The sequence below is a fragment of the Mus caroli genome, unplaced genomic scaffold (genome assembly GCF_978045245.1).
Source record: "Mus caroli unplaced genomic scaffold, Mus_caroli_1 scaffold_19, whole genome shotgun sequence".
Lineage (NCBI taxonomy): Eukaryota > Metazoa > Chordata > Mammalia > Rodentia > Muridae > Mus > Mus caroli.
In genome coordinates, this window is record NW_028227274.1 from 29,112,813 (window position 1) to 29,131,616 (window position 18,804).

General features: G+C 44.3%; 1 protein-coding gene across 9 annotated transcripts in view; it reads left to right on the top strand.

Annotated features, from left to right (window-relative positions):
* Positions 1-16,267, top strand: part of Sap130 (Sin3A associated protein 130) — a 103,934-nt gene extending 87,667 nt beyond the window's left edge. For 8 of the 9 annotated variants that reach the window (XM_085833689.1, XM_085833690.1, XM_021150423.3 and 5 more), the window contains 5 exons: positions 7,883-8,131; positions 8,298-8,423; positions 12,034-12,137; positions 13,866-13,979; positions 15,368-16,267. In XM_085833689.1, the coding sequence (XP_085689815.1) occupies positions 7,883-8,131; positions 8,298-8,423; positions 12,034-12,137; positions 13,866-13,979; positions 15,368-15,526 (752 nt within the window). In that variant the 3' untranslated portion in view covers positions 15,527-16,267. The remainder of the gene's footprint in view (positions 1-7,882; positions 8,132-8,297; positions 8,424-12,033; positions 12,138-13,865; positions 13,980-15,367) is intronic. The other variant, XM_021150421.3, reaches the window with a different exon arrangement.
* Positions 16,268-18,804: the final 2,537 nt, after the last annotated feature.

The following is an 18,804-nucleotide window of genomic DNA, read 5'->3' on the forward strand; positions in this document are numbered from 1 at the left end:
ACAGCGCTTAATAATTGGTTAAGTAAACATGGCCCAGTCATTAGACCTAGGAGGACACGAGCACCCGTGGGCTCTGAGTAAGGCGGTCAGCTAGTGAGCCAGCGAGCGCTGGCTTTTTTTCTCAGCAGTTTATAGATGTGAGCCTTACACAGAGGTGGAAGGCTCTATTGATTTTTGGAAAATATTTACATTATCTTCAAGAGCCAACTGTTACTTGGATGCATAGGTAAACGTGACTCATTAAAGAAATCAGATCACTTTTTTTTTCAATCCTGTTATTCCTAGATTCCGCAGAACTAGTAAAATGCTCTGTGTCAGAGTATAGTCCTGGGGAGATGCTGTGGCTAGCCCTATAAGAAGCATTGTGGCTGATATTACCATGAGTCCAGAGGGAGGGAGGGCGTCCTGATCCTTGTCTCCAAAGGTCCGCTGTTGGATTCTTCAGGCTTAGGCCTGTTGCCTTCAGGTTTGCAACAGGAACAAGGCTGAAGAGCTGGTCACCCATCTTCTCTGGGAAATGACCCCAGAGGCTGATCTGGGTGGACCTTTCTAGGCCAGGTCTCTTCCTCCTTGGGCAATGTTGCTTTGTTTGCTTGGGTGTGGTGGATCCACAGGAGGACGCCTGCAGCTAAGTGTTTAAAATGTGTGTCCACACTGCTGACTCGCCCTGTGCAGAGCCTAGGTGGTAGATTATTTAAAACTGTCTTGGGAACTCCTTACACAATCAGGTATTGACTTCCTGACCCTGGAATTAGTTTTGCTAGAAGAGGAGAATTGAGAGCCAGGATAAAGTAAAGGTCATGGCTAGTTGAAGTAACACAGAGATACCTTACAAGTCAGGTGGCAGGCCTGTGTGCAAAGGTTCTCTATTGACAGCATCCTCGTATGTCAGTTCAGGACTGAGTGCAGAGTAAATGCTGTGTGCCTCGTTGTTGAGACATTAAGGATGTGGGTACAGGCCACTGAGATCCTCCACTTGGGGAGGAGATCCATCACTGCCATGTGAGACGTGGGGAGTAACTCATCCTCCCTACAGGTCTGGCCTACACAGGCAGCGAGAGGAACAGCAGACTCTATCCTGTAAGGGCTAACGTGTCATTTGTTCTGATGGAGTCATTGTCTGTGCATGGGAAACAGTGCTATGAAACATGAGGTTGGGGATGACTAGCCCCAAAAGCATACTGTAAGTTTAACCCAGTATCATCTACTGTAGAATTCTCCATAACCGTTGTCCAGTAGACCTGATTCTGAATATTTTTTTTAAGTATAAAGACATTATAAAACAAATGTACGTATATTTGTATAGGAAGAAATGTTAAATATAGATAAAGTATATATAATTATTTTAATCATGAAAATGTCAAATGTGATGCATTTATATTCCAAAATATTAAATTTCTGCTTTGTCATACACATTAATGAGATAAAAAATTTTTCTACTAAAAGTAATATGTTTGTTATAAAAAAAATTTATTGAATTTTTTTTCCTGTGTCAGGTTTTCTTTTTTTTTTTTTTATTAGGTATTTTCCTCAATTACATTTCCAGTGCTATCCAAAAAGTCCCCAATACACTCCCCCCGCCAGTCCCCCACCCACCCACCCCCACCCCTTGGCCCTGGCATTCCCCTGTACTGGGGCATATAAAGTTGGCAAGTCCAGTGGGCCTCTCTTTCCAGTGATGGCCGACTAGGCCATCTTTTGATACAAATGCAGCTAGAGTCAAGAGCTCTGGGTTACTGGTTAGTTCATAATAATGTTCCACCTATGGGGTTGCAGTTCCCTTTAGCTCCTTGGGTACTTTCTCTAGCTCCTCCATTGGGGGCCCTGTGATCCATCCAATAGCTGACTGTGAGCATCCACTTCTGTGTTTGCTAGGCCCCGGCATAGTCTCACAAGAGATAGCTATATCAGGGTCCTTTCAGCAAAATCTTGCTAGTGTATGCAATGGTGTCAGCATTTGGAAGCTGATTATGGGATGGATCCCTGGATATGGCAGTCTCTAGATGGTCCATCCTCTGATTCTGAATATTACATTAAACAAACTTCAGGTTTACTTTTAAGGTTGGTTTGAGTTGCCTGCCTTAGGCCTGACTTAAACAGTATATGTAAAACATGCCTTGATTACCTTTATTTCTCAGCAGTTTACAATAAATTAATAAATCTCACAAGATTAGGGTTTTATAAGCTAAGATAATTTACCAGCGGTTAAGAACACTGGCTGCTCTTCCAGAGGTCCTGAGTTCAATTCCCAGCAACCACATGGTGGCTCACAAACATCTGTAATGGGCATCTGATGCCCTCTTCTGGTGTGTCTGAAGACAGCAACAGTGTACTCATATAAAATAAATAAATAAATCTTTTTTTTAAAAAAAGTTTTGAACCTTAAAAATTACAATTATTGAATTGAAAACTCTTTTAATACCAAAGTAAAATGTATTTTTAATGATTTATTTATTTATTTGAATTTTATGTGCATTGGTGTTTTGCCTGCTTGTATGCCTGTGGTGGGTGTGAGCCCCTGTGTAAGGTTAAATCCCTGGAGCTAGAGATATGCAGACAGTTGTGCACTGCCATGTGGGTGCCGGGATTGAACCTGGTTCCTCTGGTAGATGTTCTTAACCATTGAGCCATCTCTCCAGCCCCCAAACTAAACTTTAAAATATAAGAATAATCTGTTGAAAAATTGGGAACCTCACTTTCCTGAATCTTGTGTAGTGTACTTTTACAAAATCAAGTTTTGTAAAATCCATTTATAAGAAGACAGACACGTAGAGCAAGATGGTGTGCAATTGATTCCTACCACGGTCTTGTTATGACTCAGCACCTCCAGGTGGCTCACCCGTCACAAGGCTAGGAAGACATAATGACTAGATATGCAATTTTAAGTCAGCTAGCATGAGTTAGAACCATGACAGCCTTAGGAACAGTAGAAATGGTAATGAGGATATTATCTTAAAGTCTTATCCTCCATAGCCCCCCGTAATATATATTCAGACTTTCTGTGACATGGCTGCAAGCTTTTATGGTTCCGCTTTTATTTTTACTTATATAATTCATCCTACCTAAAATAATTTAACCCATATTTTTTAATAGAAAGTATGTAGCATGTAGAGTTATCTATTATAATTAGCATTAAATTGATGTTTACAGCATCTTAACAGAGTTTAGCTGGCTATGATGCTGGAGTCATTATTGAGGTTTCAGGTAGAGGGTTCCTTTATCCTTCTCATGTGTGAGCAGCTCATTAGTTGTTTTATTATAAACATCTTTATACCATAGATAAATAACAGTAGCCTCTTTTAGAAGTAGTTTACCTTTTAACTGTTCTCAGTGCACGGTGCCTTCTTTCTGGGTGGTTCTGTTCTCTCCCTGACCCAGTATAGGCTTTGGGGAAAACTCGGAGACCATCATGCTTGGGTCTGAGGTGGACTTTGTTTGGGTTTTGTTTTTTGTTTTGTTTTTACTTTGTCAACAAAGGCAAGAGTATCCAGGCTTGGTGGGACAGAAACAAAGGCTGATCACAGGCACAGGAGGCAGTGATCCCAAGAACCCAGAGAATGGGATTAAAGGCATGCACCACCACCACTGCCCTGCTTACAAAGAATGTCTTATCTCAGAAGAGGCAAGCTTGGAATTCAATAAGAATAACCAGCTTGGCTTCTGTCTCTTGTCCCCACCCAAGCAGTGCAGATAAAGGACACTCCAGTACACCTTTTTGGCCACTCTGAGGTGGCACCTAAATTCAGAAGCTGACAAGGTTCCTGGGGTCTCAGCATGGGTAAAAAGAAAGGTGGGGGGAGAATGGGTGGTGGAGGGGATACTGATATCTTGCCTACACACACTGCAGCGCCTCTGCTGGCTCATGCGGCCAGACACATGTAATAAAACTGCCTCCTAGGACAGTGGCTGTCAACCTGCAGGTCATGACCCCTTCCAGAGTGGGACAGAAATCTCTCTGGGGCCTTCAAATCTTGTTCCTACTGAAGACAGAGAACCCCACCCAAAGGAGGGCAGACTGGGGTTAGAGAGCTGGCCCATGGAAGGGCTTTCAGCTCAAGGAAAGGCTAGGTGGAGTTGATAAAGCCAAAATTATGTCCCACCAGAAGCAGGCCAGGGCCGGAACTGAAAGAACCTAGTGGGGAAACCCCCACTCAATTCCCGTTCAGCGTGCACCCAAGAATCACGAACAGACGAGCATCTTGATAAAAAAGCATGAGGTAGTTTAATGATGGAGCTCTGGGCTGACACATATCTCCCGCAGGAGACAGAGGAGTCGACCACATGGTGGAGCCATAATGGCGGAGCTCTGGGTCGAAATGTATCTCATGCAGGAGACAGTGGTTTCAACCACGAGGCTGGGAAGATAGGGGTTTTATAGAAAAGGGGTGGGGCTGGGGGAGGAATTGGCGCGGTTTCACATGATTGGTCCTTTTAAACATCAACAGACTGTCAGAAGGGCGGGAGATAGGGAGGCACTAGGCCAGTCAGGACATGTAACGATGGGTCTTCCCTGGGCATGTCCTGGCCTGTTCTGCTATGTTCTCAGCCCCAGGTTTCAAAGCTCACAAACAACTCTTTGGGCTATTTGACATAAATTACATGAATCACAGGTCTCAAGTTTTATTTCCTTTCAGAACCAGAAGTTTCAAAAGTGTCAGTTCAGTTGACTAACACAGTTTGCTTTGTGTTGTAGACAGTGGACCTCCAGAAGCTGCAGGTTCAGTTGAATGGGAGTGTGTGGCCCAGCAGGAGGTGCTCAGCAGGGGCTGGCTAGTTGTTGGAATTAGCTAAACCTAGGGCACAGTAGAGTGACGTTGGGCAGTCCAGTAGGTAAAGGAATGATATCAAGAAGAAGGTTCTGGGTTTCATGGGTCTAAGAATTAACTTCAGGGCCTAACATGTATGTGCTAGGCAGGCAGTGTCTCACTGACCCACTCCTTCATGCTGAGTTGTTTTGTTTTTAATGAAGAAAGTGGTAGAAATTGCTTGACCTTGTTTCTTTATGCTTACAGTGAGGCAGTAAGTCATGACAGGAAGGTTTAGTGGAGGAAATGGTTGAATTTGTTGGCCATGAAGCCGAGGAACAGGGCAGGGTTGGGAAACAAAATACATTGTTAGTAGCATATCTATCCTCCACACTGACTAGTTGGACCATGCTTGTAGCAGCCTCAGAATGCCTGGATTCCTGAGGGTGAAGCCAAGCTGCCTGGCGGCAAGGAGGTGCCAAGAGGCCTTCATTCTAAAACCAAAACCTTCCAAGGAGTTGATCCTTTGGAATCTTCCGTGGGTTGGACAGTTCCTGAGATGCTGGCACAGCATCTTTATGTTGGCCTCATGCAATGGTCTTGCCTGGAGTTTATTAAAAGATTTTGACATAGTCCTAAATATCAGATTAATAGAGAAAGTAGCTTAGAAAAAAATGTTGTATACTCTACCCAGGTGTAGCTGTGGGGTTCCAAAGACTGTCAGGCTTAAGTGACTTTGCTATAACTCTAATATACTAGGAACTGAGGTTATGTCAGGAGGTTGCTAAGTACCTAAATGATAGTGCATTGGTTTCTGGTGTGCTGCTGTGCCTTAGATAGGGTAACAGCTGAGGTAAAACCCTTGATCCAGGGGCTTAAACTGGGTTTGGTTTGGTTTGGTTTGGTTTGGTTTGGTTTGGTTTGGTTTTTAGCTGGTTGGTTGGTTGCTTGGTTAGTTGGTTGGTGGTTGGTTTGAGATAGGATCTTTCTATGTGGCTCAGCTGTCCTAACTGAAATCTACCTGCCTCTGCCTCCCAAGTGCTGGGATTAAAGGCACACACCACCACCCCTTCAAAAATTCATTTTCATGAACATCTTTGCTGCTGTTGTGGAGGACACAGGCCCTAGCTATCCAGAGGAAAATCTTGACCCATTTGATCTGAGATAAGAAGCTTCAGTTTGGAGAATGGAGGCCCATCCAGTGTTCGTCTGAGCATCTGACCACATAGACAGCAGTTGCTGTGGCTGAGCTAAACTGTAACCCAGGTTAATACAGCAGAGCTTCTCACCATGGCGTTCCTGAACAGTGTGTTAGGAATTATCTAAAGCACTAGAACTTAAGACAGAGTAGAACATGCCCTGAGTCCCTTAAGAGGCAAGAACAAGAAGGTCTCTTAAATTTGAGCTAGCCTGATCCATATAGTGACACATAAGCCAGCCAGGCTAAACAGTGAAACCTGTTTTGTTTTGTGTTAATTTTTAAATTTTATATACATAGTGTGTGTGTGTGTGTGTGTGTGTATAGAACAGACAGAATGAATGAATAAGTGTAGGAAAACACCAAGGAACAGTTTTAAGAAGAATCTAATGAGGAAGTAAATGAAAAGGAAAACAATATGAAGTTGAATTTCATTGACTCTACACCATTGCAATAGTGCCTAAAGAGAAAACAATGACTCAAGACAAAATACAAAGTAAGATTACAACTGCTGGGCTGGAGAGATGGCTTCAGTGGTTAAGAGCATTGACTGCTCTCCCAGAGGTCCTGAGTTCAATTCCCAGCAGCCACTTGGTGGCTCACAACCATCTGTAATGGGATCTGATGCCCTCTTCTGGTGTGTCTGAAGACAGCTATAGTGTACTCATATACGTAAAATAAATCTTTTTTTAAAAAAAATCTGCGCCGGGCATGGTGGCGCACACCTTTAATCCCAGTACTTGGGAGGCAGAGGCAGGCAGATTTCTGAGTTTGAGGCCAGCCTGGTCTACAGAGTGAGTTCCAGGACAGCCAGGGCTACACAGAGAAACCCTGTCTCGGGAAAAAAGAAAAAAAAATTACAGCTGCTGTTAGATGTATGGATGGAAGAAATTATTCTTCCAAAGAGATCTGGTCAGGTGTCTCACTGCCTATGATCCCAGCTACTCTTTTAAAAAGAAAAAATAAATAAATTGTCTTTTAATACTTTGCAGGTTTGAATGACTTTGTCCTGATGATATTCTTGAAGCTGTGGAGAATCAAAGGGTTTTATTCTAGGAAATCACTTCTTAAGTTCTTTCTGTCTAGGCAGAGTAGGCTATCCATCCAGCAGAGTTTCGGGGATTGTCTGAAGCTGTCAGCCTTTGTTGGAAGAATTGAAAAGGAGAGAATGTTTGGTCACCATGAAGACAGGAGATAGAAAGTTGGGATGTTGTAGTCTTTTTCCTGTGACAGCAAAAGGGATAGAGGTGTAAGAGGGCAGAAAATGTAAAAGAATCCTACCAGAGAACATGGTTTTTAGCATACATAGTTTACAAGGCTAAGTAGTAGTGGTACTGTCTGCATTCATGTGTGTATATACAGAAGAATTGGGGAACCAGACTTGACACCTTACGGTTCTCCTGAGTGACAGGAAGGGAGAAAATAAGAAGATGTGAGACGAGTTATTAGGGATGGTGGTTTAAGATGTGGCTGTTAAGAGTGAGTAACGGGCTGCAGAGATGGCTCAGCAGTTAAGAGCACTGACTGCTCTTCCAGAGGACCTGAGTTCAGTTCCCAGCAACCGTGTGGTGACTCACCATCTGTAATGGGATCTGATTCCCTCTGCTGGAGTGCATGAAAACAGAGCACTCACATAAGTAAATAAATCTTTTTTTAAAAAAGTAACAGGTTACAGTTTGTACGCCCAAGCTGTATGATCCATCCTACTTCAGGTTAGTGTTAACTTTCTCACTCCACAGGCATTTTGTCTGCACACAGTGTCCAGTGAGTGATAGGAAGCAGTTCACAGTGCCTGCCTCAGTTAGAATATGTGACATACTGTCAGGCCCATAAAAAACCTCTGTACCTGTTAGCCCACACTGTCTTCATAATTGTTCTTCTGGAAATCAAGTGAAGCCTTCCAGTGTGCTTATTGGTATGTGTGCTCCCTCCCCAACAGCAGTCCCTCCTCTGGCCACCAACACGGTGTCTCCATCTCTTGCTTTGCTGGCAAGCAACCTGTCCATGCCTCCAAGTGACCTCCCACCTGGTGCCTCCCCAAGGAAAAAGCCTCGAAAGCAGCAGCACGTGATCTCAACAGAGGAGGGGGATATGATGGAGACAAACAGCACTGACGATGAGAAGTCCACTGCCAAGAGTCTCCTGGTAAAGGCTGAGAAACGCAAGTCTCCTCCCAAAGAGTACATTGGTAAGAGCAGTAAGAACGCTCGGCAGTTGTCGCCTAGCTTCCCGACTTCAGAATCCCGTCAGCTAATCTCACCTGTATCTCTCTTGCTGCAGTTGACCGTTGAGGATTATCTAAGATCTAAACTAGACTGTTTAATTAATGTCTTCTCCTTTTCTCTTTTGAACAGATGAGGAAGGTGTGAGGTATGTCCCAGTGCGACCCAGACCTCCCATTACTTTGCTACGTCACTATCGGAACCCCTGGAAAGCTGCTTATCACCACTTTCAGAGGTACAGTGACGTCCGGGTCAAAGGTTAGTTTCCTGAGAAACATCTAGTACTGAGCATGTAATGGTCTAACCTGTAAGCTATGTTGTAATCACAGTAAAAAAGGATCGGAATCACAGTTCTCTGATTTCCAACGAAAATATGTAAAGCCCAGTATAACGATAGAAGGTTATTCTTTGCCCCCAGAAAGCTGTGTGTCTATTGAAATCCTGGTGAAATGGATAAGGAGCAGCCTTAGTTTTAATAAATTCTGTGTGCTGACAGCTCCTCAAGTACTGATACAATAATCTCTTTGGTTCCCCCAAAAAAGGAACCTGTATTGAAATTTAACATAGTCAGAGGTGCAATGTGCTTTCTACAATGTTAAAACAATTCCATACAGTTATTTTTTTTTCTAAAAGATCTTTTATCAACACTATGTGGAGCACTTAGAATGACCTAGGGGATGGGCTAGAGAGATGACACAGTGGTTAAGAGCACTGGTTGCAGCCAGCTGTGGTGGCACATGCATTTAATCCCAGCACTGGGGAGGGAGGTAGATCTCTGTGAGTTCCAGGACAGCCAGGGTTGTTACACAGAGAATGCTACAATGCTTAAAATATTGTGTCTCAAAAAACCATAAAAGGGGAAAAAAAAAAAAAAAAAGCACTGATTGCTTTTGTCTCAGACCCAGTTCAGTTCTCAGCACCTACATGGTGGCTCACCATGAGATAACAAGATAACTGCAGTTCCAAGGGATCCAGTGCCCTCTTCTGGCCTCTGTGGACACCAGGAACACATGTGGTACATGAACATAAAGTAAAAAATAAATAAAAGAAAGCCTGCTCCAGGGTAAATGCTTATTGTTTTGTTTTGTTGAGCTTTAGTTTTGTTTTATTTTGTTTTTTTAATATATTGGTGTTTTGCCTGCACATGTGTCTGTGCGAGGTGTCAGATCCCTGAAATGGGAGTTACAGGCAGTTGTAAGCTGATACATAGTGCTGGGAGCTGGACCTAAGTCCTCTAGAAGATAAGCCCATGCTCCCAACTGCTGAGCCATCTCTCCAACCCTAGTATGACATTTTTTATAGGCCTACATTTAATGAAAATGGTTGGTAACCATTGGTTAATTATTATAACCAATGGTTGATATTTTACTTAGTGGTCTTTTAAGTATCTTCATATCCAATATAATAAATACATGGTGAGCTATGCATTTTCAGAAATCAATCACACTGTTCTGTTTTCATAAATTCAACTTGGGAACTTAAATGGTCTCACAAGGAGTCTGATTTGAGCAGTTTACTGTCTTATGTCAAAGATCAGAGTGCCTCAAAAAAAAAAAAAAAGTAATGTGGTACTTTAAATAGGTTTGTGGTTTTTCATTAGGCCACATTCACAGCTAATGAGCTCACGTGTCATGGTTTGTGTGCACGTGCAAGGTTCTACAACCTCTGAAAACAGTGCCACTGGCTGGAGACCAAGTGTTGAAACCCGTGAGGCCTGAGAGCTGAGGACTCGCAGAGTGCCTGTGGGGTAAAGCCCTGTGTGGCCAGTGCTTAAGAGGCTGAGACAGATGGGTTTGTATGTCGGAGGCTAGCCTGGACTACATGGGACCCAGTCTCAGAAAACAAACAAACATTAGTCTATAGGGAATATTTCACATTCGAACCACAAGAAAAATGTATAAATAGTTGATAAACTATTTAAGGACTAATGACAAGAAGAAGTAAGTCTGTACATGCTCAGACAGAGTTTCCTTTTTTAATTGTTGATATGCAAATATCAACTGACCCACCTACATTCAGAGGGCCAGTCTTCTGTGGAATTCCCAGAGATCATCAGTGGAAAGAAACACCTCCTCATACCACAAGAATTGTGTAGCTATGAACGTTCAGAGTTGAGCCTGGGAACGTTTTACCCCATACTAAGTAAAGACTGGCAGACTGAACCTCACTGTTACAAGGCTCTCCTAGGAAGCACCTTGACAGATGGCATGTGCTCCCTGATGTCTCTCTTTGGGCATAAACTACAGTCACCACACCAGCTCACTCCAAGTCTAGCTGGATCACAGAGTCAAGTCTGTGATTATAAGTAAAAGCTAAGAAAACCAGTGAAACACACAAACTTAGAGATAAGACAAAGCAGGGATGGAATCCTACAAGGTGTGTAGCCATTCAGAGCACAGCCTTTAAAAGTAGAGAATCTAGAAAGGGAGGAGGTGGCTTCACAGTGACGGGCCTGCTGAGAAATGCCTCAGTGCCAACTGTAGTGATGCAGACTGATGGTTAGTTACAGAGCACGTGAGAGGCCCTGCCTGGATAATAACTGAGCTTTTTTATTGCTTGTAGCACCACCTGGCTTGTGTCCCAGACGAGCCTTGAACTTGTGACCTTCTGCTTCAACCTTTCAGGCATTGGGATTTCAGGCATGCACCAGTGCCTGAGAAAGGACAAGACATGACGGCTCATGCCTGGAACCCCAGTGCACAGAAGCTGAGAAGGCTCGTCAGGTGGGAGCCAGCCTGGGCTTCTCGGAAGTCCTGGACCAGCCTGGGTCGAGGCTATAGCTCAGCTGCTAGACTACTTGCCTAGCCTGCAAAAATGCCTGAGTTGAGTTCCCTGCATCACTGGGAGGCAGGCAGAGTAGCACACCTCTACAATCCAGTACTCAGCAAGTAGAGGCAAAGGGGTCAGGAGTTCAGGGTCAGCCTTAACTAAAGGCCATTCCAAAGCCTGCTGGGGGTTATTGTTATTTTGATATTTGCCAAATACACAATTTTTTAATACAGTGTTTAGAACAGAGTAGGTTCACCTCAAAACTGAAATTTTTGAACAAAGTTCTACCACACCCTGATTGATGCCTCTCTGCAACATCTTCCCCCTATGAAACTATACTAGATAGAGGGCCCGTTGCAGAGTACTTAAGACTAAACTCACCATTTTGCAGATAGCCCTCAAACCTAATCTGTGTCTTTCAGTCTTGGTGATAACATATCATGTTTATTTTACAGTTATGTTTATTTTACATATGCTTTCAAAGAATACCATGCTACAGGAAATAATCAGAAAAGAATGTGCCCTTATGCCTCTGTGCTGCCCAGTTACTGTATCTAAGTCATTTCTGTCTCCTCTGGAATTAGAATACAGTTCCCACTTGGGAATTTGCTTCCAGAACTTCAGTCCAACCCTCTAGCTGCACATAAACAAGCCCACACATAGAGCAAGGCTCAGTTTCCCTGAAGAGCCATTTCTCCTCTAAGAGATTACCACCATAGCTGGCTGTCCTCCTAGCTCACCTAGCAGTGTGTGTCTTCAAAGCGTTCTTGTGGCGCAGGTGAAAATACAGAAGAGAAGCTAGTATAGTGGTGCCCTCTGTAAGCCTAGCACTCAGAGGACTATGAGGTAGCTCAGATAGCTCTATGGGTGTGAGGCCAGCCCAGTCTACAACAGAGGCCACACAGGGCTACACAGCAAAACCCCATCTCAGAAAGAAAATTCATGGTCTTAATGACTCCTATTCTACCTGATTTAACTACAGAAGATGTTTGAGGAAAGAAATTCTGAGAAGATATTGACACTTAAGCTGCTTGAGCCCAAATGGTTTTGCTTTTATAACAATTGAAGTATACTTACTTTGATCTCTATGTGATTGCAGAGGAGAAGAAAGCTATGCTACAGGAAATTGCTAATCAGAAAGGAGTGTCCTGCCGAGCCCAGGGCTGGAAAGTTCACCTCTGTGCCGCCCAGTTACTACAGCTGGTAGGTACAGCTCTGGCTGCTGTCGTGTCATGCCAGAGAGGTAACCCAATAGGTAGCCTGCCTGCCTCAAGTGGGATCGTAAAGGCACACAGGCTTACTGTAACCCCACAATTAAAGCAAGTTTTATATATTGTGTGGTGAATATAATTTCTTATTTATTCACTTGTTTATTTAATAGAGGTGAGTCAGAGGACAGCTCTTGGGAGTAGGTTCTCTTATACCATGTAGGTCCTAGGGGATCAAACTCAGGTCACGCTGCTTGGAAGCAAGTGTCTGTACTCTCTGAGCCATCTGTCCAGGCCAAAATTTGAATTCTGATTCCCAGACCCAAAAAAATATAAAGATGTGTGGTTTGAGACTTGAAGTTAAACTTGAAAGTTATGTCCTGTCAGGACATATGAAATAAGGGGAGCCTTAAGTGGCTTTCCCATGAGCCACTTCTCCCTACCTCACTACTCCGCTTCCTCAAAGAAGGTTAGATAGCCAACCAGCCCCCTCACCGTGAGCCACCACACATTTTGCTTCTTACCAAGTAACAGGCTTCAATGACCACCTACCAGCTCCTAGTAGGACACACAGACCTGTACCATCTTGCTTTAGAGAACAGGCAGGAGTCCTTTCTACAAAGCCTGCCTCCCACAGCCCCTGCTCACTCATTCTGTCCCTGAGAGCATCCCATATTGCCCCCTAGGTGCACTGGCTGATGAACAGTAACTGCACCTGTGTCATCTGCTCAGTGGTAGAATTTACATGACTCCCCCTCCCCTCATTGCCACAAACCTGGAACAGGAATGTCATCATCCTAGTGAAGGGAAAGCAGCCACAGTAGCCTCACAAAGTGTTCCCATCTTTAGGGTAACTGTGACCTTGAACATTTCCTACTGCGTCTCAAAACACGTGTGTGGCACACACTAGAATCATAGTATTTATTTGTGAAGCTGGGGTAGAAAGTCTTTTGTGTTAGAGGCCAACCTGAGCTACCTAGCAAGGTCCTACCTAAGGAAAAGGGTGACAAGCGCCATGTAGCCTGCAAAGAGGCTTGAGTTTGGTCCTCCGCACTATACAAACTGGATGGAAAGGCAGTCTGTAATTCAGTGGGACCGGTTCAGAGCCATGCTTCGCTGCATGGTAGGTTTGAGGTCAGCCTGACATACATGGAAGTCTTTTGGGAAAAAAAAATGCCATTATGTTTTGGCTAGGGTTAAATTAGTATAAAATTATATTTCTGTAAAAATAATAGCTATTTTTCAAGTGAATTATGGATTCAGAATAGTATTTCAAAATTATCTTTGAAGATAGGCTATGGGGCTGGTGAGATGGCTCAGTGGGTAAGAGCACCCGACTGCTCTTCTGATAGGTCCGGAGTTCAAATCCCAGCAACCACATGGTGGCTCACAACCATCCGTAAGAGAGATCTGGCGCCCTCTTCTGGAGTGTCTGAAGACAGCTACAGTGTACTTACATATAATAAGTAAATAAATAAATCTTTAAAAAAAAAAAAAAAGAAGATAGGCTATGGTCTATGGCAAATTATAGGATAATGTAAAGTTATTTATTGGTTCATTCCTTTATTACTTGTTAATATTCATGCCTTAGTCCTTGCAAGCAAGGTCTTCATCATCAAAGCGCTTGCACAGCGGCTCTCAGGGTGCGCAGGCAGCTTGGTTTGCTTCAGATTGACACAGAAAAGCGTCCAAAGCCACAGTATTTCTCTTTTGTGTATTGCAGACAAATCTAGAACACGACGTTTATGAAAGACTCACCAACCTACAGGAAGGGATTATCCCAAAGAAAAAGGCAGCAACTGATGACGATCTACATCGAATAAATGAGCTGATACAGGTTTGATGAGTTCTCACCCTTCAGAGGGTTTGGTTATAGAGCAGCTTTTCTGTTTGGTTTTTCGAGACAGCCTGGAACTCAGAAATCTGCCTGTCTCTGCCTCCCAAGTGCTGGGATTAAAGGTGTGCACCACCACTGCCCGGCTTCTTTTTCTTCTTTTTTTTTTTTTTTTATTATTCTTACTAATAGCCTCCCTAGTCACAGTCATTTTGTTTGTTATCTTGTTTAGTAATAATTGTTGAGGTTTGGTTTTTTAGGGGAGGGGTGTTTTTTTGGTTTTTTGGTTTGGTTTGGTTTGGTTTGGTTTGGTTTGGTTTGGTTTGGTTTTTCGAGACAGGGTTTCTCTGTATAGTCCTGGCCGTCCTGGAGCTCACTTTGTAGACCAGGCTGGACTCAGAAATCCGCCTGCCTCTGCCTCCCGAGTGCTGGGATTAAAGGCGTGCGCCACCACGCCTGGCTGAGATTGTGTTTTGATTACATTTTTGTCTTCCTTTTCCTCTAGCTTTACCATACCATTCCCCACTGTAAGAGTGTCTTTGGTACTAACTCCTTTGTTTCAGTGTGCATTAGTAGAGGTTCTTAGCCATTTTTTATATACATTTTTTTTAGGGGTGTGTGTGTGTGTCTGTGTCTGTGTCTGCAGAGACCAGTAGGGGTGTGTGTGTCTGTGTCTGTGTCTGCAGAGACCAGAAGAGGGTGTTAGATCCCTTGAACTGGCGTTACGAACAGTTGGGAGCTACCTGACCTGACATGACTGGGAACCCAATTTAGATGCTCATAGAGCACAAGAAGCACTCCTAGCTGCTGAGTAATCTCTCCGGACACTTTTGTTTCCTTCTTCTTTCTGTCTCACTCCTTTCTTCCCAGTTAGTATCCTTTCTGTGTTGACACCTTTTTCTCCAGTAACCCCTTGAGTTTCATCCAAGCTGTTCATAAGGAGCATGGGTGGATGTTTGCAAAAATCTGTGCATCTTACCAGTGAGCCTATGACCTCCCCAGCCACAGGTTTCTAGTCAGGTTGACAGTCTCAGACATGGCTTCCCTCCTGTGGAGCCAGTACAGATCCATCTTTCCTCTCACAGACTTGCCACTGTGGTATCACTGAGCTCATGTTGTCTGCTCACTTGTTATTGTTGCACGGAGTCCACAGATGAGTAAGACTTAAGTAACTGAGTGTTGATGACAATTTCCCACACAGTGAAGTCTAGCCAGCAAGAACAAAGTGTACTTCCGGTTTTGTTTCCCTTTGTCCTCACCAAGTCATTCAGCCTGCCCCAAGAACTCAAAGCCATAGTCTAGTCAGCCTTGTTTTCTGAGGAATGCAAACAGTCCTGTAAAAGTGTTTCATCTGTGCGACATCAGGTAACAGTGTGTCTTTTCTGTCTCAGGGAAACATGCAGAGGTGTAAACTAGTGATGGACCAAATCAGTGAAGCCAGAGACTCTATGCTTAAGGTTCTGGATCACAAAGACCGCGTCCTGAAGCTCCTCAACAAGAACGGGACGGTCAAGAAAGTCTCAAAGTTGAAGCGGAAGGAGAAGGTGTAGACCGGAAGGAAGAATCAGGACTTGGAAACAGAACTTAGGAAGAATGATACTGCGGGGGTGGGGGGCAGGGAGAGAGGGCTTTGCTACTTTGACAATGGAGCATTGAATTGCAGGACACTTTTCTTCCTTCACTTGAGGAAGCAGATCTGGTGGCACAGAAGGATCAGAACTGGACTGACGTGCCGAGTCCTCCTTCCTCCAGACGCACACCTATTGCACCTCAGTTTTCAGGGACTCCAGACACTTGGTGACACAGATGGCCGACTGAGTTTTCAGCCTTTCAGTCCATAGACTGTATTTATCTGGTGGATTCCTGTAGGGCCTGAGCTGAGCCTGGACTGAAAGTATCCACTTGGACAATCTGTTCTCTCTAGACTAAACATAAAACCTCTTCTTACCCCGGTCACTTCCCCTATTTGACTGTCCAGTGCCCAAACTGGCCTTCTACAGCGGTGCCACAGCACCCGAGAACTGCCACATCTCATGCAAAAGGATCCAGCGATCAGTTCTTGTCATTTTCAAAAGAACCATTCCCAAGTGACACTGTTACACTGTCTGTCCTGCCTGTGTCAGAGCTGGATTCTTGTGGAGGCTGAGAGCAGGCAACACTAACTGCTCTGGAATCCTGTTCTATAGGACATTTCCAGTTATCTGTACTTCCCTACCGTGTGATACTGTTAGTCATATGTACCACGCATCTCCAAACATCAATAAAGGACTAGAAGAGGTTTTTGTAGATGAGCAGTTTGCCTCTTTCTAAGGAGCCCCTCTCAAGTATTCACTCTGCTGCACTTGCAGAGTTCAGGCTACTTGGCAGAAGTGGTGTTCCACATTGAGTTCTACTCATCCCAGTAATCTGATGATGTTTGTAGTGGTAAAGACTGTTGGCTCTTATTTGTTTTAAATAAGCCTGATAAAATGCCAGACACACCATTAATCCCAGCACTGGGGAGGCAAGGGCAGGCATATCTCTATTTGAGGCTAACCTGGTCTATAGAGTAAGTTCCAGGACAGCCAGGGGCACACAGAGAAACTGTCTCAAACAACAATGATGACAGCGACGGTGGTGGGTGGGGATGGGTGTGGTGGTGGTGAGCCTAATAGAACTTGGTCAACACAAGGACTGTTGAGGCTGTGGTGCTGTCGATGGAGCCTCCAGGTGAGTAGATTTTCTTCACAGAATTGTGGACGAATCTCTGAAGGAATCTGTGTAGTATATAACCAGTCTTGATTTCTCTATTAGTATTTATTTAAGGAAGGGGACATGAACGATGGTATGTGTTCATGCACTTGCCTTTGTGTTGCGCCCACCTCGTGTGGCAAGGAAAACGCAACATTCTTCTCAACAGCCTTTATTGCGGGAACCCAGGGAGGACTGCTTATATACACCCCAGCACTGGGAAGGGCTATGTGTCCTCCTCCTGGGATTGGTCGGCCTGTCAACACTTCATTAGCATGCACCTGCTCAGGAGGGGTTGGTGCCAGATTTGGGCTAGCGCCTGTGCAGTGGTGTTGTTTACAGCCATGGTGTACCAGAAACCTGCGCCATCTTTTAGGCATCGGCTGCCTACATCTCCCCCTTTTTGTTTAATAATATGATGCTGGACTAGGTCTGGCCAAGTCTGTCCATCGGCCACGCCTCCTGTCTTAGGTCGATCCTTTCATGTCACAGCCTTACCTGTCATGGGGTTACCCTATCACCTCCAGGCCCCGTGTCTTAGGTTGGTCTGTGCATAAGGATAGTTGCCCTGTGGATCTGTGTGACTACAACGACCAGACAACCTAGGGAAAATTCTTAATTTTTTTTTTTTTTTTTTTTTTTTGATTTTTCGAGACAGGGTTTCTCTGTGTAGCCCTGGCTGTCCTGGCACTCACTTTGTAGACCAGGCTGGCCTTGAACTCAGAAATCCGCCTGCCTCTGCCTCCCAAGTGCTGGAAATAAAGGCGTGTGCCACCACACCCGGCTCGAATTCTTAATTTTTTAAAGAGGCCAGCTAAACATTGGGAGATGCGCCATCTTTAATCACCATCAATGCTTGTTACACCACTGCGAGTGTGCTCTCGTGCTCTCTTTTGTATCTGTAGCCAGATACAAAAGACACAACCCAGGAGGACCACTGCCCCCCAGGCCAACATTCCTGCCCATTCCTTAAAGAATGAGAAGGCATTGGTGATCCAGGAAGTGAAGTCCCCCAAGGTGACGGGGTCCAGTTGAGTGCTGTTGAGTTTGGCAATCTGGAGGAGCAGTTTTCTGGACAACTGCTCCGCTTTAGCCGACCAATTTCCTTTAAGGTACTCAGATAAGAGGCGACTCTGTTCAAGAGACTGAGAGAAATTAGCTTGTACAACTTTATACAATTCTTCAACCTGTTCTTGAACTAAGTCTATTAAATAAGAGAGAGTCCCATCTGCTTTGATATGACTGAGGAGGCATACATGACAAAATGTGGCCACAGCTTTTGCTACAAGTGCATTCATCAGAGTTTGGAGGACAATAATAGATGTCCCAAGTGTAATTATGTTGTGGACAATGTTGACCATCTCTATCCTAATTTCTTGATGAATGAACTCATTCTCAAACAGAAGCAAAGATTTGAGGAAAAGAGGTTCAAATTGGACCACTCAGTGAGTAGCACCAATGGGCATAGGTGGCAAACATTTCAAAATCTACTATAGGCACAAAGGTGGGAAGTTTCACAACCACAGCAGTATACCCTGCCAACACTCTGCTTAAAAACATGTCCTTTCAGAACTATTACATCTCTCTTTTTTGCCCCTTTTCTTTCTTTTGCTTATGAGTTTCCTATCTTCCTCTGACATACTTTCTTGTTGTTCCGTAAGAATTTTCTGACCTGCCATAACTGCTTCTATCAAACAAAAGCAGAGGCCAGAAATTACAAAAAAACGAAACAAGGATAAGAGCTACCCACACTGGGTACATGGGCAAGAAAAACATATCCCCCCTTTTAACCGGGGATCAATTTGGGAGACTTACCGGTACCGCCGTTCCTCAGCTGAAGAGTTCTGAATCCATGAGATCCTCGGGTCCCAGTATGGGCCACCAAGTTGTTGCGCCCACCTCGTCCGGCAAGGAAAACGCAACACAGTCAGATTCTTCTCAACAGCCTTTATTGCAGGAACGCCTCAATGCTGCTACAGGAACCCAGGGAGGACTGCTTATATACACCCCAGCACTGGGGAGGGCTGTGTCCTCCTGGGATTGGTCGGCCTGTCGACACTTCATTAGCATGCACCCACTCAGGAGGGGTTGGCGCCAG